The following is a 26,155-nucleotide window of genomic DNA, read 5'->3' as shown; positions in this document are numbered from 1 at the left end:
TGTCAGTTATGTCTAATGTCACAGAACATTCAAACAAAATGGAGACCAAATAGTGTTCAATCGGCATAGAGGTCACTGGTGACCTTGATGAAATCTGTTATAATTCAGACTGGAATAGGTTGAAGAAGCAATAAGCCTGAATTTTGGGTTTTTTCCTGACTGAGAGCTAAGTCAGCGGAAACAGAAAGTTTAGATACCTCTTTCCCGGTAAGAAGGGAAGGAGAAATAAAGGGAAGTAGTTGGAAGGAAGAACAAAGCCGGAGAAGAGTTTTGTTTTTTTTAATAAATGAGAAACTTAAGCATCTGTAGAAGCTGATGAGGTGGAAACACTAGTGCAAGAGTGCCTACATATACAGAAGAAATGGGAGAACAGATCATACATGGCAAAATTATATCCTTAAAATACGTAAAACTAATAATACTTCCTTTAGATGTCAGTTCAATTATCACTTTTTCAGAAAAGTTATCCTTCTCTTCACCCCCCTGACTACATCAATTCCCTCTATAAGATTCTCCTCAGCAATTATCACAATTATGATTCTGTATTTATTTGAATAGGTCTTTTATTAGCCTCTATTTCATACTATTTAAGCCCCGTGAAAGGAGATATGGGAGGGGTTTTGTCCTCACCAGTGTATTGCCACCACCTAGACAATACTGAATATCAAAAGTAATAGTTAAAAAACCATTTTTATATGTATGTATATAAAATACATATTACATGTCTATAATTTTTAATTCAAATAGGATCATAGTATACATGCTGCTATATAACTTACTTTTCCATTCATATTATGTCTTTGACATCTTTCCACATCACATTTTTTTAGTTTCGTAGTACTCTATTGTTTAGATGTACCATTAATTAACTTAACTAGTCTCCTATTGCTAAAATCTACAGGTTATTTGCATTTTGGGCTATTACTGATAATAGTACAATATACATCCTTGTATGTGTACTCATATATCTTTGCATAAACATGTAAGTATACCTGTTCCATAAACTGCTAGAAATAGATTTGATGGGTAAAAGGGTATGAACATCTATTTTCAGACAATTGTTACCAAATTACTCTCTAAAGAGTCCTACCTTGTATAATACCATGTCCAGTATAAGTGCCTATTTCTCAATATCTTCCCAATGATAGGAATTATCAACTTATTTTAATGTGCATTTCTTTAACTTAAACATTAAGGATCTTTTCATGTTTACTAGCCACCTGTACGTCTTTTCCTGTGAACGCCTTTCCACATCATGTGCCCGTTTTTACATTACATTGTCCATATTGACCATAGTGATTTATAATAGTCTTTTCTTTTTTTTTCTTAATGTTTTTATTTATTTTTGAAGGAAGAGAGAGACAGAGTATGAGCAGAGGAGGGGCAGAGAGAGGGAGACACAGAATCTGAAACAGGCTCCAGGCTCTAAGCTGTCAGCACAGAGCCCCATGCGGGGCTCTGCTCGAATCCATGAACTGTGAGATCATGACCTGAGCCCAATGTCAGACGCCCAACCGACTGAGCCACCCAGGCGCCCCTTAGTCTTTTCTAAATTACAAAAACGATCCCTTTGTCATACATATTGCAGATCGTTATTGCCAATTTGTCACTCACCTTGTAATCATGTTCGTAGAAACAAAATTGTATTTTTTAAGTGATCAAATTTATCAATAATTTGCTTTGGGACTTCTAAATTTTATGTCAGACCTTCTTTACTCCAAGATTATAAAATAATTAATTCCCTTTTTCTTCCAGTGCTTTTTCACTTTCTTTTTTTATGGCTCTTTGATCAATCTAAAATTTGTTTGATATAAGCAATATGGCAGGGATTTAGTTACATTATTTCCTCTTATGTATGTCCCGTTACCTGAAAACTCTGGGATAATTTATCTTTAAAACACTGATTTGGCATACTGTGATATTGTGATTTATAGTAAGAAATATAATTCTGGTCTTTATCCATGGTTCCAGGCACATAGCTCCTAAAACCCTGGTAATTTCCTTTCGGAACAGTCCTAAGTCCATCTTTTATTATATTATTCAGTTTTGTTCCCAATTCCTGAAATAACTTCAGGGTCAGAAAGGTAAAATGGATGTCTTTTGTTATTCACAGCAAACTCCTTTCAACCACACCTCATTTTATGTCAATGCCTGGGAGGGCTTGTCCTCGGGCATGCACACAGTCTGACAGACTTGTCAGGAATGACTGTGACATTATATTGAAGCCTGGCTTCCTAGCAATCACCTCTGGGTCTTAATGTTCAGTCGGTCTTTGGTTGTGTTTAAGCCCCCTTGCACCAGTAAGGCTTCCACTCCGCGTTGATGTGTCTGTGTGTAGCTTGGGGCATGCTTCCGGTCTGCCTCACATCCTGCTCAGATTGCTCTTGAGTGGATGCCACCTACCACACGTACACGGCCTTCCCAACTGCCGACTCAGCTGTCACCCCATGAGGGGTCCTCTTGGCTGTCTCTTTCTCTAGTTCTCTATTTTAAACTTCTGGCTGCTGTGTCATTTTATTGTATCATAGAGGTACCAGGTTCCTCTTAATCTCTCTTCACCCAGATTCATATTGTTGTCAACCATGTCCTTAACCATGGAATTTTCCACTCTCTACTCCACATAAGATAAGTCTCCTCAAGCAGAGGTACAGAACTCTTTTCCCTGAAAGCCAGCCTGCCTTTCCTCCTGGGCAGAACCCTTGTGCCTCTGATTGGATTTGGGTGTGGAGACCCACTTTTTCCAGGACAACAATCCTGCTCTGTAAATGGCCATTGGGGCATTGCAACGTCTGGTCTTCTGGGGCAGGAGCAATTGCCCCAATTTTGTTGACCTGCCAAGACTGGGATAGAGCGTCAGCATTACAAATGAGGTCTGGGTGGAGGAAGAGTGATCTGGTCCTCTCACTCATCCCTGCCCGGAATAAAATTGCTGCAACACAGGGCTCTGAGGGATGAGACATTCCAGCAATCTGCCTCTCCCAGGAAGAAAGCATAGCCCCAGCCTAAAGGCCAAGGAGAGAGGAAGGGCCCAACCACCCAGGGTACAGCTTCTGTAACAGGGAGCACGATGGAAAAGGGGTTATGGAACCAACCATCACTCAAATGCCCCCAGGTTCTCATTGTTCTTACTGAAATTTCGTTGATTTTCTTCTTTTTAATAGTTTGAGATATAGTTTACATACCATAAAAAGAAATCACTTAAAGTATACAATTCAACGGTTTTTAGTAGATTCATTGAGTTATACAACCAACACCACAATCAATTTTAGAACACTTTCTTCACACCAGCAAGAAACCCCATACCCATCAGCAGTTACTATCTTCCCTTAGTCCCTTCAGCCCTAGGCATCCCTAATCTACTTCCTATCTCTACAGATTTGCCTTCTCTGGGCATTTCATATAAATGGAATCACACACTATGTGGCTTTTTATGTGTGGCTTCTTTCACTAAGCTTAATGTTTTCAAGGCTCATCCATATGAACTTCATTTGATGATCGGTACCTCGCTTTTTCTTTATGCCTGAATTATATTCCATTCTATGGATGTAACAACTTTTGTTCATCCACTCAGCAGTTGATGGACATTTGGGTTGTTTCAGCTTTATGGCTGTCATATAAAATGCTGCTATGAACATGTGAGTGCATATTTTCATTTCTATTGGCTATATACCTAAGAGTACCATTGCAAGGTCACATGGTAACTACAATTTTTACATTTTGAAAAACTTCCAAACTGTTTTACAAAGTGGGGGGTATCATTATACCTTCCCAACAGTAGTGTATGAGAATTCCCAATTTTTTCACATCCTCACTAATAACCTGTTATTACTTGCTTTTATTTTATTATAGCCATCTAAGTATGTGTGAAATAACTTGTCATTATGGTTTTTAATTTTTTTGAGTACAGCTCATTATGGTTTTGATTTGCATTTTTCTGATGACTGCGCATCTTTTCACGTGTTTATTGGCCACTTATAGGTTTTCTTTGGAAAAGTCTCTGTTCAGATCTTTTGTCCATTTTTCAAATGGATTTTTTTATTATTGAATTGTAAGAGGTCTTTATATATTCTGGATAAAATTACTTTACCAGATATATGATCTGCAAATATTTTCTCTTTTTATGACTCGTCTTTTTATTTTTCTGATGCTGTTCTTTAAAGGACCAAGGTTTTTAATTTGATTAGTATATTTTCTTAAATGATAGTTTCTCCTTTGCCCTCAGGACAATTTCTAAAGCTTTATATGATTTTTTTTAATTTTTCATCAGTTAAATTGTTGTTCTGCTAAGTAGAGAGTTTTCCAAGCTCTTTACACTATCATTCCAGAAGTTCTTCCCTGTAATATATTTTAATATCCTAAAGATCTTCTGAATCAATATTTTCCTGGGATATTATCATATAATTATATTTCCAGAAGAACTCCAGCATCATATTCACAAGTTATATGCAGATACACACACAAAAATGCCCCTCTGCTATTTCAATACATGTACTATCTTTAATAGTACATGTAATAGTATCTTTTTTCATTAAAAATCCTGTACACTTGAGGGGTGCCTGGGTGGCTCAGTCAGTTAAGCATCCAACTCTTGATTTCGGCTCAGGTCATGATCTCACAGTCATGAGATCTAGCCCTGAGTCAGGCTCCAGCTGGGCGTGGAGCCTGCTTAATATCCTCTGTTTCTCTCTCTGCCTCTCTCTCTTCCTCTCCCTCCTCACACACACCTCCCGTGCACATGTGCACAAGCACATGCTCTTTCAAAAAAAAGAAAAGAAATCCTGCACAGTTGAGATTATTAGCACCATTTTACCAATGAGCAAACAGATTCAGAAGGATAATATCACTAAAGGTCACACAACTATTACAAGACAGGACTGAAACTGAAACCCAGATCAATCTGTCTCCAAAATGTATGCTGACTGAGGCTAAGTCCTCACCAATATCAAGGAATAAAACTTAACAGAAACATAAATGTAAAAAGTCAGACAAATTGCACACTTGGAGTCAGTTTAATATAAAGGGTTCAATTAAAATCCTAGTTCAACAATAATTCTTCTCTCCCAACTATAGGGCTCAATCCTGACTAAAAGACAAGCTAAAATTTCAACACCATTACAGTTCAAAACCAAATTTAATGGCAAATTAGCCAGGAGACACTGACTAGTATAAAATGTTTCCAAGAATAAAGAAGAGGCTTGACCAATGACGAGGCTTAAAAGGAATTAAATATGCCAAAAAGTTGCTATTACATTCATAATTAGTAGATTATAATTTTCTACAAAGATACCTGGCTAATAGTCTCTTAATACAAATCTAACTTACATTTAATAACTAGGTTTATGAACCAACTACGGACCAGAAAAACTGTCATTGTTTTACAGGTGACAATTTTCCTTCCCAATAAATTGTTTTGGTTTTATAATTTTGAAGCTTTCATTCTTTATTCATATATCAAAAGTGTTTGAGCTTTTCTGAAATGTGGATTGTACTTATATTTAAATATTTTTTCCCAAAGTTGTTAGGTCCCTTAATAGCTTTTTGATGGGCAAAAAAATTCTAGAATGAAAACAGAATTTATCTGCTAAGTAAACTGTTGGGTTGAAAACAAAGTGCCAAGCAAGAATAAAATACTAAGTTTCTAATTTTTGGTTAACATGTTTTATCATGTGACATAAAGAGTAAATTAAGGTTAAATGTCACATTATTGACTTAACAAATTCTATAATTCTGTAATTCTAAACATCCACAGCAGTTTAAAAGGAAAACTGTAGGATAAAAGGACTCACTTCTTTTTTCCTTGGACATAATCCACATAAAGAGTTTGTTACCCTCACAATAAAAATCTCTTAAGCTGTGTCGGGTAACCAGATGATGTTTAGATGAACATTTATTGATTACTCACGATGAACCAACGACTACTTTAGATGTCACAATGAATCTACAACCAGTGTAGACAGGGAACTAAAAATATAAAAATATTCAAAGAAAATTCAGAAAAATGTGTGACTGGCAGACCTTAATGTATTATTAAAGAGGAGTCAAGGTTGGCTATAAAATACCTTTACCCAGAAAGCACAATGAGATGACAAAGACCTAAGTTATATTTCCACCCTGGTATGCTATATCTCACACACTGCTAAAATGAATGAATTGCTGCTGGCTCAATCTAATGCATCATTCTCTTTGTTTCTTCCATAAGCATCTTATCTTTCTCTAGTCTACAAAGACACATCCTTCACTTTTTTACTAACCATGCATAAATATCTCAAATGGATATGCATATGAATAAAAATTTCTAATGCAATCTCTTGAAGAAACATACAAAAAGCATATGCAAATATTCATAACTAGAAATTGACAAATGGGTCTTCCTGCTCTGCAGTGGAAAAAGTTGACTCAAGTCATTAATAACAGTAAAAGTAAATAAGGGACACTGTTAATAAAGTTAAAAGTAGTAAAAAAAAAAAACATAAATACCTTTATTTAATCACTAAGATTTTTAAATGAAATTTGCACTTTAAACATAGGTTGAACTTTTGTAGCAGTGATACATAATCCTTATAATTTCTGAACTTTTTAAAAATGTTTATTCATTTATTTTGAGAGACAGAGCATGCATGTGAGCAGAGAGGAGCAGAGAGAGAGAGATTTATTCCCAGGTCAAAGAGAATCCCAAGCAGGCTCCACACTGTCAGCACGGAACCCAGTGCGGGGCTTAAACTCACAAACCGTGAGATCATGACCTGAGCTGAAATCAAGAGTTGGACACTCAACTGACTGAACCACCCAGGCGTCCCTCTGAATATTTTTTAACTCAAGTAAGTTTTAAATTTTTTTTAATTTTTTTTCATGTTTATTTATTTAAAAGAGAGAGTGTGTGTGTACATGAGCAGGAGAGGGGCAGAGAGAGAAAGAGAGAGAGAATCCCAAGCAGCCTCTATCCCAACACAGGGCTCTATCTCATGAACCATGAAATCATAACCTGAGCCAAAATCAAGAGTTGAACGTTTAACTGACTGAGCCACCCAGGTGCCTGTTTTTTCCTTTAATTTTTAAAAAATTTTTATTCAAATATATTTTATGCCATTATGAAGGAATTCTAACTAAAACAGGGAAACATCAGAATCTATAATCAACATCACATACTTTCTCTCACATTTTCATCACATCTTCGTCCTAAGAATCATTACATACCCAAAGCATTTGTTAGACAGAAGCAGAGTTTGCTCAGCTGAACTGAATTTGATCGGTCAGCTTTCATGATCATCACTATCTGCAGCTTTCCCTCAATCACAATTTTTTTTTGCGGGGGAGAGAGAGAGAGAGCAAGCATGAGTGCAAACAGGGAAGTAGGGCAAAGAGACAGAGAACCTCAAACAGGCTCTAAACTCAGCGCAGAGCCCAACACAGGGCTCAATATCACAACTGTGAGATCATGACCGGAGCTGAAATCAAAAGTTGGAGGCATAATTGACTGAGCCACCTAGGCACCCTTCCCTCAATCATATTAATAACTAATATCTCTTGCTTTGCTTGCCTATGCTATTTCCATGGATGCAAGTATTCTATGCTTCCAATTGTTTGTATCATAAGATGAAATGTCACTCTCCCTATGCAGATCTATAATTAGTTCATTGTTCATAGGTGCTACCTTCCAATCTGAATATGGGCCTTGACATAAAGACATCTCTCTCTCTCTCTCTCTCTCTCTCTCTCTCTCTCTCTCACACACACACACACACACACACACACAATACCATCTTATTTATTCCCAGGTCAAAGATGAAATTTGAATTTTCAAAACTTAGTAATTTATGTAAGAATAAATTTCAAAATAAAAGGAAAAAGAATTAATTTCAAAAAGCTTACTAAAAAAAAAGCTTTATGCTCACATTATAAATTTAGAAAGCAGCCATTTAATGAACATTTAAATACACAGATACAAACATACACATTCAGTTAGTGCTATTTAATACTATTAAATTTTTAAGGGCCGCTAAGAAAGACAGAAAATGGTTTTTATATAAGCAAAAACAATGTTCACATACAAATACTACCCCTATTCTGGAGGAATCAACAATTTTTTAGTAAAAAAAGTCAGAATAGAATGTTTATTGGCCCATTAGTTTTTAACACCTCCTGCAAAATCAGAGACATGTCATTCTAAAACAAACCTAACAGATCATATGAAGCAAAAATATTATCAGGGAACATTAACTTTACCACAAAGCATAGCAATCAAAACACTTTTCAAAATCCGATCTAATGCTAGCAATCATTATATTATATAATCACTTAAACCCCCAAAGTACAGGGAAAAAACATACACTTGACCATTTTCAATCACAAGTTCTTTAGAGAATAAAATATTCTTTGAACTAAACCTCATGAGAACCAGAATTCCCTTTTCAATATATGGTCTCTCCTAGAGCTGTAACTAAATATTACTGAGTGGCAGAAAAACAAATCTCAAGAAATGATGGACTTAAAAAATTTCATTGTAGAAAGCACAAAGCAAATCCTAATAATACCAATTTTAAAATGATAGCTCCCCTGCTTCGAGAGAAGCAAATATAAAAACTCACCGTAATGACTAAAAGACCCAACTGGATATGTTGAGCCTCTGATGGACTTTAATGAGCATAATCACTAAGCAACTTAAATTAGAAAGTCAGTTTTATTTAGTGGTTGATTAAATCATTATTAAATTCATAGATTGTGAAATTAATAGTTCAATTTTAATCAAAACTTTTCAAAGTCAAATTCAATAGTGTGTAACACAGAACATGAAACTAATTTTGTTAAATCTTCAGATGTCCTATGTTGAAATTCTATTAATTCTATGGCATTAAATATAAAAATAATATATGATTCATTTACCAATCATATCTTCCAAATCCATACACTGAATGGGAATTTCATTAATATAAAAGTACAATTAAGTCCTCTGGGTTTATATTTCTTAAATACCAACAAAAGACTCAACATACCGAGTTTGGACTTTTCCAGAATAATGTTCTGTATTTGTATTATATCTCCTGAAACAGGGGAGCTAACACTTTCCAACTGGTTTATTAATATATCATGCATCTTGACCTAGAAAATCTCTAAGAACCCCTCCAGTTCTAAAGAGCTAAATTAAATCAAAGGCATCAAAATTGGCAAAGATGAAGTCAAGCTTTCAGTTTTTGCAGATGACATGATATTATATATGGAAAAATACGATAGACTCCACCAAAAGTCTGCTAGAACTGATACATGAATTCAGCAAAGTTGCAGGATACAAAATCAATGTACAGAAATCAGTTGCGTTCTTATACACTAACAATGAAGCAACAGAAAGACAAATAAAGAAACTGATCCCATTCACAATTGCACCAAGAAGCATAAAATACCTAGGAATAAATCTAACCAAAGATGTAAAAGATCTGTATGCTGAAAGCTATAGAAAGCTTATGAAGGTAATTGAAGAAGATATAAAGAAATGGAAAGACATTCCCTGCTCATGGATTGGAAGAATAAATATTGTCAAAATGTTAATACTACCCAAAGCTATCTACACATTCAATGCAATCCCAATCAAAATTGCACCAGCATTCGTCTCAAAACTAGAACAAGCAATTCTAAAATTCATATGGAAACACAAAAGGCCCCGAATAGCCAAAGTAATTTTGAAGAAGAAGACCAAAGCAGGAGGCATCACAATCCCAGACTTTAGCCTCGGCTACAAAGCTTAATCATCAAGACAGCATGGTATTGGCACAAAAACAGACACATAGACCAATGGAATAGAATAGAAACCCCAGAACTAGACCCACAAACGTATGGCCAACTCATCTTTGACAAAGCAGGAAAGAACATCCAATGGAAAAAAGACAGTCTCTTTAACAAATGGTGCTGGGAGAACTGGACAGCAACATGCAGAAGGTTGAAACTAGACCACTTTCTCACACCATTCACAAAAATAAACTCAAAATGGATAAAGGACCTGAATGTGAGACAGGAAACCATCAAAACCCTAGAGGAGAAAGCAGGAAAAGACCTCTCTGACCTCAGCCGTAGCAATCTCTTACTCAACACATCCCCAAAGGCAAGGGAATTAAAAGCAAAAACGAATTACTGGGACCTTATGAAGATAAAAAGCTTCTGCACAGCAAAGGAAACAACCAACAAAACTAAAAGGCAACCAACGGAATGGGAAAAGATATTTGCAAATGACATATCGGACAAAGGGCTAGTATCCAAAATCTATAAAGAGCTCACCAAACTCCACACCCGAAAAACAAATAACCCAGTGAAGAAATGGGCAGAAAACATGAATAGACACTTCTCTAAAGAAGACATCCGGGGGCGCCTGGGTGGCTCAGTCGGTTAAGCGTCCGACTTCGGCTCAGGTCACGATCTCGCGGTCCGTGAGTTCGAGCCCCGCTTCGGGCTCTGGGCTGATGGCTCAGAGCCTGGAGCCTGCTTCCGATTCTGTGTCTCCCTCTCTCTCTGACCCTCCCCCGTTCATGCTCTGTCTCTCTCTGTCTCAAAAATAAATAAACTTAAAAAAAAAAAAAAAAAAAAAAGAAGACATCCGGATGGCCAACAGGCACATGAAAAGATGCTCAATGTCGCTCCTCATCAGGGAAATACAAATCAAAACCACACTCAGATATCACCTCACGCCAGTCAGAGTGGCCAAAATGAACAAATCAGGAGACTATAGATGCTGGAGAGGATGTGGAGAAACGGGAACCCTCTTGCACTGTTGGTGGGAATGCAGACTGGTGCAGCCACTCTGGAAAACAGTGTGGAGGTTCCTCAAAAAATTAAAGATGGACCTACCCTATGACCCAGCAATAGCACTGCTGGGAATTTACCCAAGGGATACAGGAGTACTGATGCATAGGGGCACTTGTACCCCAATGTTTATAGCAGCACTCTCAACAATAGCCAAATTATGGAAAGAGCCTAAATGTCCATCAACTGATGAATGGATAAAGAAATTGTGGTTTATATACACAATGGAGTACTACAGGGCAATGAGAAAGAACGAAATATGGCCCTTTGTAGCAACGTGGATGGAACTGGAGAGTGTGATGCTAAGTGAAATAAGCCATACAGAGAAAGACAGATACCATATGTTTTCACTCTTATGTGGATCCTGAGAAACTTAACAGAAACCCATGGGGGAGGGGAAGTGAAAAAAAAAAAGAGGTTAGAGTGGGAGAGAGCCAAAGCATAAGAGACTCTTAAAACCTGAGAACAAACTGAGGGTTGATGGGGGGTGGGAGGGAGGGGAGGGTGGGTGATGGGTATTGAGGAGGGCACGTTTTGGGATGAGCACTGGGTGTTGTATGGAAACCAATTTGACAATAAATTTCATATATTGGAAAAATAAATAAATAAATAAATAAATAAATAAAAAGCTAAATTATACATCTAGTTTACAACTATTATTTTTAAGCCTCAAAACTTCCCGAAGTCTCTGCATATTATTAACACCTTGATTTCAATAGTAAACTTTAGAGAGGAAATTCTCTTTAATTTTCTCTCGCAATGCAACAGAGAAAATAAAGACAAAGACTTGAATAATGACCATGAACATGACCTAAACTAGAAAACAAGCTGTTACCTCAAAGGAAGAGAAAAATTACCTGTGGGTAATTTATGCTTCTCATCTATATTCTATAAAATACTGAAAATATTATGTTCAAAAGAAATATAAGTGTGGGGGCACCTGGGTGGCTCAGTCGGTTAAGCATTTTGGCTTTGGTTCAGGTCATGATCTCACAGTTCATGGGTTTGAGCCCCATGTCAGGCTCTGTGCTAACACCTTGGAGTCTGGAGCCTGCTTCAGATTCTCTGTCTCCCTCTCTCTCTGCCCCTCCACTGCTCACACTCTGTCTCTCTCTCTCTCTCTCTCTCTCTCTCTCTCAAAACTAAATAAATATTTTAAATAAATAAATAAAATAAAGTTTCATTTCCAAAAGCAAAAGGTAAATGCTTTCTCTTAAGTCATTTTCTCTTCAGTCAAAACCAATTATGAATTTAAAGCAAAAATAATAATAGCCAGCTCTGAGGATGCAAAACCAGAAACATTTCATTTTTTATGGTTTAAATTTTTTAATTTGGCAAATATCTTTTTAGAAAAAAAATGTTTAATGTTTATTTATTTATTTACTTAGAGAGAGAGAGAGAGTGCACGCACACACAAGTGGGGAAGAGGCAAAGAGAGAGGGAGAGAGAAACCCAAGCAGGTTCCAGTCTGACAGCACAGAGCCCGATGTGGGGCCTGATCCCATGACTGGGAGATCTTGACCTGAGCTGAAATCAAGAGTCAAATGCTTAACTGAGACACTCAGGCGCCCCCAAGAGAAAAAATTTTTAAACTCTTGCCCCCCCACTCCAAAGGCCACTAATCTATTAGCAAAAAAAATAATAATAAAGGAATATATACAAGAAAAATATATTAAGGAAACGTGATAGATGAATTTTTTATAAAAAGAAAAACACTGCACTTACTATGTAAAGGAACAGTATTTTAATTAAATAAATATTCATTATGGCACAAAAACAGACACTCAAATCAATGGAACAGAATAGAGAGCCCAGAAATGGACCCACAAACATATGGCCAACTAATCTTTGACAAAGCAGGAAAGAATATCCAACGGAATAAAGACAGTCTTTTCAGCAAGTGATGTTGGGAAAACTGGACAGCAACACGCAGAAAAATGAACCTGGACCATTTTCTTACGCCATACACAAAAATAAACTCAAAATGGATAAAAGACCTAAATATAAGACAGGAAGCCATCAAAAGCCTTGAGGAGAAAGCAGACAAAAACCTCTTTTCACCTCTGCCGCAGCAACTTGTTACTCAACATGTCTCTGGAGGCAAGGGAAACAGAATCAAAAATGAACTATTGGGACCTCATCAAAATAACAAGCTTCTGCACAGCAAAGGATACAATCAGCAAAACTAAAAGGCAACCAATGGAATGGGAGAAGATATTTGCAAACGACATATCAGATAAAGGGTTAGCATCCAAAATCTATAAAAAACTTATCAAACTCAACAGCCAAAAAACAAATAATCCAGTGAAGAAATGGGCAAAAGACATGAATAGACACTTCTCCAAAGAAGACATCCAGATGGCTAACAGACACATGAAAAAATGCTCCACATCACTCATCAGCAGGGAAATACAAATCAAAACCACCATGAGATACCACCTCACACCTGTCAGAATGTCTAACATTAACAACTCAGACAACAACAGATGTTGTGGAGAAAGAGGATCTCTTTTGCACTGCTGGTGGGAAGGCAAACTGGTGCAGCCACTCTGGAAAACAGTATGGAGGTTCCTCAAAAAATTAAAAATAGAACTACCTTATGACCCAGGAATTGCACTACTAGGTATTTATCCAAGGGATACAGGTGTGCTGTTTTGAAGGGACACAGGCACCCCAATGTTTATAGCAGCACTACCAACAATAGCCAAACTCTGGAAAGAGCCCAAATGTCCACTGATGGATGAATGGATAAAGAAGATGTGGTTTATATATACAATGGAGTATTACTCGGCAATCAAAAAGAATGAAATCTTGCCATTTGCAACTACGTGTATGGAACTAGAGGGTACTATGCTAAGTGAAATTAGTCAGAGAAAGACAAAAATCATATGACTTCACTCATCTGCGGACTTTAAGAGACAAAACAGATGAACATAAGGGAAGGGAAACAAAAATAATATAAAAACAGGGAGGGGGACAAAATAGAAGAGACTCATAAATATGGAGAACAAACTGAGGGTTGCTGGAGGGGTTGTGGGAGGGGGGATGGGCTAAATGGGTAAGGGGCATTTAAGGAATCTACTCCTGAAATCATTGTTGCACTATGTGCTAACTAACTTGGATGTAAATTTTAAAAAATAAAAAATAAAGTTAAATTACAAATAAATTAATTAATTTAATTTAATTTTAAAAATAAATAATAAAAGCAGACTGATTTAAAAAACTTTTTTTTCATTAAATAATTTTTGAATTTCATATTATGGCCAGGTAAAGAGAGAACAATAGTTCTTTTTTTTTTCTTTTTTTAAAAAAAATTTTTTTAATGTTTATTTTTGAGGCAGGTAGAGACAGAGCATGAACGGGGGAGGGTCAGAGAGAGAGGGAGAGACAGAATCTGAAACAGGCTCCAGGCTCTGAGCTGTTAGCATAGAGCCTGACATGGGGCTCGAACTCACTGATCGCAAGATCATGACCTGAGCCAAAGTCGGACACTTAATCCACTGAGCCACCCAGGCACCCCGAGAACAATAGTTCTAATCAGAAAACAGAACAAGTCAGAAAGCTCATTACGAGGAAGGGAAAGAAAAGCAAAAAGAGGAGCAAAAGAAACAGAAAGATGGAAGAAAAATATGACACAAAGCTATGGATTTAAGAGAAATGAGAAAAGAGGAAAGTACGAATAGTCAGGTTGAACCATATAAACTGGAGATCACTTAGGTACAACCTGAATAAGTTTTCTGAACATCCCATAAGCTCTGCAGCAAGGACTATAATTCACAGAGCAACAACATTTAGTAATCCATTAAGCTTTGAAGAAACAATCAGCCTGCAATCTTTCACGCTATGATCAGAACAATAGTGCTTTACAGGATGAGACCCAAACAAGCAAGCAGACCCAAACAAGGCTGCAACGTGCCTTACTTCAGATCATGTGCCACACTGCAAAGCTGAAAAATAAAAACTTGTTGGCACCAAGTAAAAAAATTTTAATATTTTTTAATTCTTTTATGTTTATTTGTTTTTGAGAGAAAGAGACAGAGACAGAAACAAAGCAAAGGAAGGGTCAAAGAGAGAGAGAGAGGGAGACACAATCTGAAACAAGCTCCAGGCTCTGAGCTGTCAGCACAGAGCCCGATGTGGGGCTCAAACTCACGAGCCATGAGATCACAACCTAAGCTGAAGTTGGCGCTTAACCGACTGAGCCACCCAGGCACCCCCCAAGTAAAATTTTTTAATCACAAAGCACTAGTATCCTCTATGGTGAAAAACCCAGGCTGCTTTTATTTTGCACCTTGTCACTGGAGTGCTAGAAGGCTAAATTAGGAAAATTCATGCAACTTATGTTTGTGACTATCTTCCCTGTTACATTCTTAGTCATAACTGGCTAACTTTCCAAACTACTGAAAACAGGGTCCCTAAGCAAGAAGACCAAATCCATGACTCAGCTCGATGGCTCTCACATGTTTTTCTCCACCACTGATTCACCTCCTGAACCAGGAGCTAAGAGGGAGGATAGCCCATGAAATTTAGGGTAGCACATAAGAGTGAACAGACAGTAAAGTATGCTACACAGAGAGCTCTAAACTTATCTAAAATCCACATCCAAAGTACTCAAACTACTAATTTAACCAAACAGCAAAAAAATAATATCAGTCCCTGAATCAGAACACATTGAATATCTTGGGTTGAATGAAGACTGTACAAAACATTAAATAATTTGAAAGTGACAGAGTATAAATTTTATCCCAATACTACCTTTCTATCTGAACAGCACTGATTAGGCCACTACTTCTTAATATAACCCAGAGTCTCCATCTTTTTTGACACGGGGAAAAAAAAAACATTCATTTTCTTCAATAACGGATATCACTAAGAGTTTAAAGTGAAGTAGCCAGTATCTGCAGAAGGTATACATGTGGGGACAAGACAAAGAAGAAACAAGGTATCACTCTAGATTTTATGCCCTTGGGCTTCCCAGCAAATGCAGAATAGTAGTGTGCTGCATCAGCCAAATAGATGCATCCAATAAATGTTTATGGAAGCACACACTATGGTGGAATCTTGGTATGTGAAATGAATTGTTAACCTCAATGCATTCACAATCTCATGGGAGAGATACACGTACCAGATTTGGGTGAGTGTTATGCTAAACTGTGGTGAAGATGCTAAACTAAGTACTAAGGAAACACAAAGTTGGGAAAAGGAAAAATTCTGACTAGTAGGATGGGAGAGTGGGGAAAGATGGAATCATGGAAGGCATCACAGATTGCAAGATGTCAGAACAGGGCATTACAGGATACATAGGAGTTTACTAAAGGGAAAAAAAATAGGGCATTACAGGTTACATAGGAGTTTACTAAAGGAAAAAAAAAAATAGGGCATTACAGGATACACAGGAGTTTACTAAAGAGAAAAAAAAGGAGCAGTTCAGTCAATGTGGGTCCAAAAAATGAACAGCCTTAAAAAGCAGGAAGATACAAAAATATACAATGTGTTTAGGAAGCCAAGAGCACGCTAATGTGGCTGAAGCAAGGTAAGAGGGCTAATGGAAAGAGAAGAAGCCGAAAGAGTTAACACGGAGTCACAAAGCCAGGGCCTTAGATTGTATGACAAGAAGCTGAACTTCATTCTGAAAACAACAAGCAGACATTGATGGTTTTTTAATAAAGTGAGGGTGACAAGATCAGATCAATATCTTAGGAAGACAAATGTGGTGATGGTGTGAAAGCTTGATTATTGGGGAATGGAAACAAAATGATCAGGTACAAAATGACTACAAAAGGGAGTCTTTGAAATCATTAGATCTATTGATTATAAACCCTGACCCCCTCTCATCTTGGTATCATTGTTCTATGCACCGAAAAAAAAAAAAAAAAAGCAAGAAAAAGGTAAACCCCTGAATAAATTCTAAAATATTCTACAATTCAGTTTTCACTAATTTGACTAGTTTTCCCAATTTTTCTAAAGAAGAGATGATTCTTAAATATATCTTTGTTGTAATCAGCATCTCTGGTTTCAAAATTTTATATCAATGTCACTAAAATTACTTTCATACTATTATCTCATGGCATGTAGTGAGGGGAAAAAACCTGTTAAACATCAGATTTGACCCAATAAAGTAATTGCCATAGGGTTTTCTTTTTTATCCTTACCATTACAAGTTCTTCCTGTAATTCACTGTAACTTTTTTCATTATACTGGAGTCTCTTTGAAAGGTCTATAATTGCTTTCTTCTGTTCCTCGATCTCTTCATTTAGTTTCTTGTTTTTGGAGAAATACTCTCTTTCTAATCTGAAAATTTAAAGTGTCAGAGCAGATTTTTCAAATATGGTTTTATCAAGTCCTATTACATAGCTTTAACATGATTGGCAGATGTATTATCTATCATGTGTTTGTGCCAAAGGCTTTTAAAGGCCACCTCTCATTTTTCCGAACAGAAAGGATTGCATATTCTTAAATGAAAGACTTTAAAGGAATAATACCTTGCCCCTTTGTTAGCAGGTATTTTACTATGCCCAAGGTTATAAGCAAAATCAATTTGGTTAGCGTTGATTTGGTCTCACCATTATCTTTGATGAACAAAACCCACACACCACAGTTCAGTTAGCTCAGAAACTGCCTCAAGACAGAAAACAGTTCTATCAAACAATTTTCAGATTAAAATACAACACTGCAAATGGAACAAATGCTTTATTCGTGAATGTCCTTGCAAGTGGAACTTAGTGTGATGACACAGAAAATCCCAAAAGAAAGAATCCTCAAAACACATTCATATTCACGATTGAAACACATAGAATTCTTTGCTTTTCTTTCTTTTTCAAGTTTGTATTTAAATTCTCGTTAGTTAACATACAGTGCAATATTAGTTTCAGGTGTAGGATATAGTGATTCATCACTTACAAACACAACACCCGGTGCTCAGCACAAGTGCCCTCCTTAATACCCATCACCCATTTAGCCCATCTTCCACCCACCTCCCTCCAGCAGCCTTCAGTTTGTTCTCTATAGTTACAAGTCTGTTTCTTGGTTTGCCTCTCTCTTTTTTTTCCCCTCTTCTCTTTTTTTATGTTCATCTGTTTTGTTTCTTAAATGCCACATATGAGTGAAATCATATGGTATTTGTTTTTCTCAGACTTATTTCACTTAGCATAATACTCTCTAGCTCCATCCACATCATTGCAAATGGCAAGATTTCATTCTTTTTGATGGCTGAGTAATACCCCATTATGTATGTGTTTGTGTGTGTAAATACACACACATATACAGCACCTCTTCTTTATCCATTCATCAGTCAATGGACATTTGGGCTCTTTCCATAATTTGGCTATTGTTGATAGTGCTGCTGTAAAAACTGTGGTGCTGGAACCCCTTCGAATCAGGATTTTTGTATACTTAGAGTAAATACCTAGTAGTGCAATTGCTGGATCATAGGGTAATTCTACTTTTAACTTTCTGAGTATCCTCCATACTGTTTTCCAGAGTGGCTGCATCAATTTGCACTCCCAGCAACAGTGCAAGAGGGTTCCCCTTTCTCTGCATCCTTGGCAACACCTATTGTTTCTTATGTTGCTAATTTTAGCCATTCTGTCAGGTGTGAGGTGGTATCTCATCATGGTTTTGATTTGTATTTCCCTGATAATGAGTGATGTTGAGCATCTTTTCATGTGTCAGTTAGCCATTTCGATGTTTTCTTTGGAAAAATATCCATTCATATCTTCTGCCCATTTGGGATTATTTGTTTATTGGGTGTTGAGCTTGATATGTTCTTTATGGATTTTGATACTAACCCTTTATCAGAGAAGTCATTTACAAATATCTTCTCCCATTACAAAGATTGTCTTTTGGTTTTGTTGATTGTTTCCGTCACTTTGTACAACATGTTTACCTTGGTGAAGTCCCAATAGTTTATTTTTGCTTTTGTTTCCCTTGCCTCAGAAGACCTATCTAGTAAGAAGTTATTACAGATGATGTCAAAGAAGCCTGTGTTCTCCCCTAGGATTTTGATGATTTCCTGTCTCACATTTAGGTCTTTCATCCATTTTGAATTTATTTTTGTGTATGGTATAAGAAAGTGGTCCAGTTTCATTCTTTTGCAAGTTGCTGTCCACTTTACCCAACACCATTTGTTGAAGAGACTGTCTTTTTTTCATTGGATATTCTTTCCCGCTTTGTCGAAGATTGGTTGACCATATAGTTGTGGTTCCATTTCTGGATTTTCTATTCTGTTCCGTTGATCTATGTGTTTGTTTTTGTGCCGGTACCATACTGTCTTGATTGCTATAGCTTTGTAATATCAGTCTGAAATTGATGCTTCCAGCTTTGCTTTTCTTTTTCAAGACTGCTTTGGCTATTCAGAGTCTTTCATAGTTACATACAAATTTTAGGATTGTTTATTCTAGCTCTGTGAAAAATGCTAGTGGTATTTTGATAGGGATTGCATTAAATGTGTCGATTGTTTTGGGTAGTATAGACATTTTAACAATATTTGTTCTTCCCATCCACAAGCATGAAATGTTTTTCCATTTTTTTGTGTCATCTTCAATTTCCTTCATCAGTATTTTACAGTTTTCAGAGTACAGATCTTTTACCTCTTCAGTTAGGTTTAATACTAAGTATCTTATGATTTTTGGTGAGGTTGTAAATGGGATCGATTTCTTTATTTCTCTTTCTGCTGTTTCATTATTGGAGTATAGAAATGCAACAGATTTCTGTATGTTGTTGATATTATATCCTGCAACTTTACTGAATTTGTGCATCAGTTCTAGCAATTTTTTGGCAGAGTCCTTGGGTTTTCTACCTAGAGTATCATGTCATCTGAAAATAGTGAAAGTTTAACTTTTTCCTTGCCAATTTGGATGACTTTTATTTCTTTTTTGGTGTCTGATTGCTTAGGCTAGGACTTCCAGTACTATGTTAAATAACTGGTGAAAGTGGACCTCACTACCTTGTTCTTTTTGTATTGTTTTTTTTTTATTTTTTAGTGTTTTATTTATTTTTGAGAGAGAGCCAGAGACAGAGAGAGAGAGTGAGCATGGGTGGGGGAGGGGCAGAAAGAGAGAGAGAGAGAGACAAAGAATCTGAAGGAGGCTTCAGGCTCTGAGCTATCAGCACAGAGCCAGGCACGGGGCTTGAACTCATGAACCGTGAGATCATGACCTGAGCCAAAGTCAGACGCTTAGCTGACTGAGCCACCCAGGTGCCCCCTCCCTATCTTGTCCTTAACCATGGAGGAAAAGCTCTCAGCCGTTTCCCCACTGAGAATGATATTAGTTGTGGGTATGCTATATATGGCTTCTATTACATTGAGGTATATTCCCTCAAAACCTACTTTTTGAGGGTTGGGGCACCTGGGTGGCTCAATCAGTTAAGCATCTGACTTCGGCTCAGGTCATGCTGACAGCTCAGAGCCTGGAGCCCGCTTCAGATTCTGTGCCTCCCTCTCTCACTGCACCCCCCACCTCAAAAATAAATAAACATTAAAAAAAATTTTTAAAAACCTACTTTGTTGAGGGTTTTTATCAAGAATGGATGTTATACTTTGTCAAATGCTTTTTCTGCATCTATTCAGAGGTTCTTATGGTTCTTATCCTCTCTTTCATTAATGTGGTGTATCATGTTAATTGATTTGCAAATATTGAACCACCCCTGCAGCCCAGGTATAAATCCCACTTGATCGTGGCAAATGATTTTTTTAATGTACTGTTGGATTCAATTTGCAAGTATTTTGTTGCGAATTTTTATGCCCATATTCATCGCTGATATTGGCCTGTAGTTCTCTTTTTTAGTGGAGTCTTTGTCTGGTTTTGGAATCAGAGTAATGCTGACCTCATAGAATAAGTTTGGAAGTTTTCCTTCCATTTCTATTTTTTGGAATAGTTTGAGAAGAATAGGTATTAAGTCTTCTTTGAATGTTTGATAGAGGGGCGCCTGGGTGGCGCAGTCGGTTAAGCGTCCAACTCTTGATCCCGGCTCAGGTCATGATCTTGCAGTGTGAGTTTGAGCCCCGCATCAGGCTCTGCGCTGTCAGTGCACAGCCTCCTTGGGATTCTGTCTCTCCCTCTCTCTCTCTGCCCCTCCCCGACTTGTGCACGCACGTTCGCTCTCTCTCTGTTTCGCTCCCTCTCTCAAAATAAATAAACTTAAATAAATAAATAAAGTCTGGTAGACAGGCAATTGAGTTTGGCTCAGACAACTGAGCAACCAGCTCCTGACTTTGGCTCAGGTCATGATCTCACGGTTCATGAGTTCGAGCCCCATGTCAGGCTCCACACTGACAGTGAGGAGCCTGCTTGGGATTCTCTCTCTCTCTCTCTCTGCCCCTCCTCTGCCCTCTCTCTCCCTCAATCTCTCCAAATAAATAAATAAAATTTTAAAATAAATAAATAAATACATAAATGTTTGACAGAATTCCCCTGTGGAGCCATCATGCCCTGGACTTTTGTTTGCTAGAAGATTTTTGATTACCGATTCAATTTCTTTGCTGGTCATCAGTCTGTTCAATTTTTCTATTTCTTCCTGTTTCAGTTTTGGTAGTTTATATGTTTCTAGACATTTATTCATTTCTTCAAAATTGTCCAGTTTGTTGGCATATAATTTTTCATAATATTCTCTTGTAATTGTTTGTATTTCTGTCATATTGATTGTTGATTTCTTTTTTCTCATTTGTGATTCTATTTGTTTGGGTCCTTTATCTTTTCTTTTTGATAAGTTTAGCTCGGGGTTATCAATTTTCTTAATTTTTTGAAAGAACCAGCTCCTGGTTTCATTGATCTGTTCTACTGGGTTTTTGTTTTTTTTTTTTTTCATTTCTGTATCATTTATTTCTGCCCTGTCGTCATTATTTGCCTTCATCTGCTGGCTGTAGGCTTCATTTGTTGTTCTTTCTCCAGCCCGTTTAGGTGTAAGGTTAGGTTGTTTGTTTGAGATTTTTCTGGCTTCTTGAGGCAGACCTGTCTTGCTACACACTTCTGTCTTAGGACCACTTTTGCTGCATCCCAAAGGTTTTGGACCACTGTGTTTTCATTTTCATTTGTTTCCATGTATTTTCTTATTTCTTCTTTAATTTCCTGGTTGATCCATTCATCCTTTAGTAGGATGAATGTATTTGTGGTCTTTCCAGATTTCTTCTTGTGGTTGACTTCAAGTTTCATAGAGTTGTGGTTGGAAAATATGCAATGGTAGGATTTCAATCTTTTTTGTACTTGCTGAGGCTTGATTTGTGACCTAGTATGGGATCTATTCTGGTGAAAGGGATGACAGTGCCAGGGAGCCTAAAAAATAATTTGTTCAGAATGGAGAAGGTGGAGAGAAGAGTCCAGAATGGATGTCTCCTACAAGAAACTTAAAACAATAGAATTGCTGAGGTGTAGGAACATAATGAGAGATTTTCAGTCCTGTTAGAGAGTAATTTAAGAGTAATTCAGTAATTGGTGCATATAAACTAATCCAATTTAAAATGAGGCAATTACTAACTATTCCTTCATTTGATAATTGAGCAAATCTTTACTTAGCAGCTCTTAAGTGCCAGGCACTATTCTAGGCATTGGGAGACAGCAATGAACAAAACAAAGTTCCCATCCATGTAAGAGGAAAGACAATAAACAACAAAGAATATCATAAATTGTCCTATGAAGAGAAATAAAGATGAGTTACCAAAAAAAAAGTTACAGAAAAAAAAATACCCCAAAATATAACCCCACAGTAAGGACGAGAGGAGGGAAGGAATAAGTGTGCTGTGTGGGAGAAGGGGTACAATGGAGATAAGTAAGTGGGAGCCCACAGACCATCTGTAAAGGTGGAAATTGAAAACATGGCAGGATATGCATGTTATTCAGAAATATGAGGTTATATCAGAAGAAACAGCAATAAGAATTAAAAGCAGTATGGGGCACCTGGGTGGCTCAGTCGGTTGAGCGTCTGACTTCGGCTCAGGTCATGATCTCACAGCTTGTGAGTTCGAGCCCCGTGTCGGGCTCTGTGCTGACAGCTCAGAGCCTGGAGCCTGCTTCGGATTCTGTGCCTCCTTCTCTCTCTGCCCCTCCACTGCTTGCACACTGTCTCTCTCTCTCTCTCTCTCTCTCTCTCAAAAATAAATTAAAAGATTAAAAAAATTTTTATTGAAGAATTAAAAACAGTTGCTTCAAAGGAGTGGAAACTGGTAGTAGAGAGCAAGGGGTATGAAACTGCTGACCTTGAAGTACTATTTTACTTTTCAGACTACATACAAGATTTTGACAAAATCACAGTTTCAGTTAAAAGTTATTATTACTCAGCAAATATAAAATTAAATGCCTCTGTCATTTGGGGCTGAGTTCATGTTCAAACTAGGTCCACTGAAATGGGGGACATTCCTCACTGTCAGCAATGTAATGCACAACCCAAGAAATCATTGGTTCCCGGGCTTCTTGAAAAGCCCCACCAAGGGCAATGAGTTGGGCGGGGGTATAATGAAGGGAGCCCCATCTCTTTGAATTCCGAAGAAGGACTAGGACTTGGCAGGTGAAGGATTTAGGCAAGAAAGAGAAGGGAGAGGAAGGAAACCTATAGTTAAGATGCTTTCTTTCCTACTAGATTCCCAGGCTATTATTTTTTTAAAGAGCTCAGCTAAGTGGTGCTGGGGTGGCAGTCAGTTAGGCTTCTGACTCTTGATTTCGGCTCAGGTTGTAATCTCACAGTTTGTGACATCAAGCCCCATCTCGGCCTCTGTGCTGACAGCACAGAGCCTGGAGGAGATTCTCTCTCTCCCTCTCTCTCTGCCATTCCCTGCTCACACACTCTCTCTCAAAATAAACATTTTTTAAAAATCTAAAAAAAATACAAATAAAAATAAAAGAGCTGAGCTAAGAACTTCACCACAGACTGTTTTAACAAAAAACCATCTTTGGTCTTTTATCCACCATGTAAGTAATAATTCTGCTAATAAATTCTAATACTTTTGTTATTTTTATACTTTTGGATGTTATATTTAGAAAAATAAGGAAGTTCCTAAATATTGAGTGTAATGAAATAGATAAACTGAGATTCAGTCCATCTAATATCATATCTTTGAACAGTGTTTTTTGGTAATTAATTAATTTTTTTTTAATTTTCATCCAAGTTAGTTAGCATATGGTGCAATAATGATTTCAGGAGTAGAACTCAGTGATTCATCCCCTACAGATAACATCCAATGCTCATCCCAGCAAGTGTCTTCCTTAATGCGCCTTGCCCATTTAGCCCATCCCTCCACCCAAAACCCCTCCAGCAACTCTCAGCCTGTTCTCTATATTTAAGAGTCTCTTATGTTTTGCCCCCCTCCCTGTTTTTATATATTTTTGTGTCACTTTCCTATGTTCATCCGTTTTATATCTTAAATTCCACATATGAGTGAAGTCATATATTTGTCTTTGACTAATTTTGCTTAGCATAATACACTCTCGTCCCATCCACATTGTTGCAAAAGGCAAGATTTCACTCTTTTTGACTTCCAAGTAATACTCCACTGTATGTATATAACCACATCTTCTTTATCCATTCATCTGTCAATGGACATTTGGGCTCTTTCCTTACTTTGGCTATTGTCAATAGTGCTGCTATAAACATTGGGGTGCATGTGCCCTTTCGAAACAGCACTCCTGTATCCTTTGGATAAACACCTAGTAGTGCAATTGCTGGGTCGTAGGGTAGTTCTATTTTTAACTTTTGAGGAACCTCCATACTGTTTTTCAGAGTGGCTGCAGCAGCTTGCATTACGGCCAGCAGTACAAAAGGGTTCCTCTTTCTCCCCATCCTTGCCAACATCTGTCATTGCCTGAGTTGTTAATTTTAGCCATTCTGACTGGTATGAGGTGGTATCTCATTGTGGTTTTGATTTGTATTTCCCTGATGATAAGTGATGTGGAACATTTTTTCACGTGTCTGTTAGCCATCTGGATGTCTTCTTTGGAAAAATGTCTATTCATTTCTTTTGCCCATTTCTTCACTGGATTGTTTTTGGGGTGCTCAGTTTGATAAGCTCTCTATAGATTTTGGATACTAACCCTTTATCTGGTATGTCATTTACAAATATCTTCTCCCATTCTGTCAATTGTCTTTTAGTTTTGCTGGTTGTTTCCTTCGCTGTGCAGAAGCTTTTTATCTTCATGAGATCCCAATAGTTCATTTTTGTTTTTGTTTCCCTTGCCTCCAGGGACATGTTGAGTAAGAAGTTTCTGTGGCTGAGGTCAAAGAGGTTTTTGCCTGCTTTCTCCTCGAGGTTTTTGATGGCTTCCTGCCTTACGTTTAGGTCTTTCATCCATTTTGAGTGTATTTTTGTGTATGGTGTAAGAAAGTGGTCCAGGTTCATTCTTCTGCATGTCGCTGTCCAGTTTTCCCAGCACCATTTGCTGAAGACACTGTCTTTTTTCCATCGGATACTCTTTCCTGCTTCGTCAAAGATTAGTCGGCCATATGTTTGTGGGTCCATTTCTGGGTTCTCTTATTCTGTTCCATTGATCTATGTGTCTGTTTTTGTTCCAGTACCATACTGTCTTGATGATGACAGCTTTGTAATACATCTTGAAGTCCAGAATTGTGATGCCTCCAGCTATGGATTTCTTTTTCAGGATTGCTTTGGTTCTTTGGGGTCTTTCTAGTTCCATACAAATTTTATGATTGTTTATTCTAGCTCTATGAAGAATATGTGTGTTATTTTGATAGGGATTGCATTAAATATGTAGATTGCTTTGGGTAGTATCAACATTTTGACAAGATTTGTTCTTCCCGCCATGAGCATGGGATATTTTTCCATTTTTTTGTGTTGTCTTCAATTTCTTTAATAAGCTTTTTATAGTTTTCAGTGTATAGATTTTTCACCTCTTTGGTTAGCTTTATTCCTAGGTATTTTATGATTTTTGGTGCAATTGTAAATGGGATCGATTCCTTGATTTCTCTTTCTGCTGCTTCATTAGTAGTGTATAGAAATGCAACCAGTTTTTGTGCATTGATTTCATGTCCTGCAACTTTGCTGAATTCATGGATCAGTTCTAGCATTTTTTTGGTGGAATCTTTTGGGTTTTCCATATAGAGTATCATCTCATCTGCAAAGAGTGAAAGTCTGACCTCCTCTTGGCCAATTGGGATGCCTTTAATTTCTTTTTGTTGTCTGATTGCTGAGGCTAGGACTTGCAGTGCTATGTTGAATAACAGTGGCAAGAGTGGACATCCCTGTCGTGTTCCTGACCTAAGGGGGAAAGCTCAGTTTTTTCCCATTGAGGATGATATTAGCAGAGGGTCTTTCATATATGGCTTTTATGATCTCAAGGTATGATCCTTCTATACCTACTTTCTTGAGGGTTTTTATCAAGAAAGGATGCTGTATTTTGTCAAAGGCTTTCTCTGCATCTATTGAGAC

The 26,155-nt window shown here is 37.3% G+C and overlaps 1 protein-coding gene across 8 annotated transcripts in view; it reads right to left on the bottom strand.

Moving 5' to 3' along the window:
- Window positions 1-26,155, bottom strand: part of CCDC171 (coiled-coil domain containing 171) — a 301,409-nt gene that overhangs the window by 204,673 nt on the left and 70,581 nt on the right. For all 8 annotated transcript variants that reach the window (XM_042964352.1, XM_042964351.1, XM_042964356.1 and 5 more), the window contains one exon: window positions 16,938-17,076. In XM_042964352.1, coding sequence (XP_042820286.1) covers window positions 16,938-17,076 — 139 coding nt within the window. The remainder of the gene's footprint in view (window positions 1-16,937; window positions 17,077-26,155) is intronic.

The sequence above is a fragment of the Panthera tigris genome, chromosome D4 (assembly GCF_018350195.1).
Source record: "Panthera tigris isolate Pti1 chromosome D4, P.tigris_Pti1_mat1.1, whole genome shotgun sequence".
Classification (NCBI taxonomy): Eukaryota; Metazoa; Chordata; class Mammalia; order Carnivora; family Felidae; genus Panthera; species Panthera tigris.
Note: the sequence above shows the minus strand (reverse complement) of the source record. Positions and strands in the feature narration are given on the sequence as shown.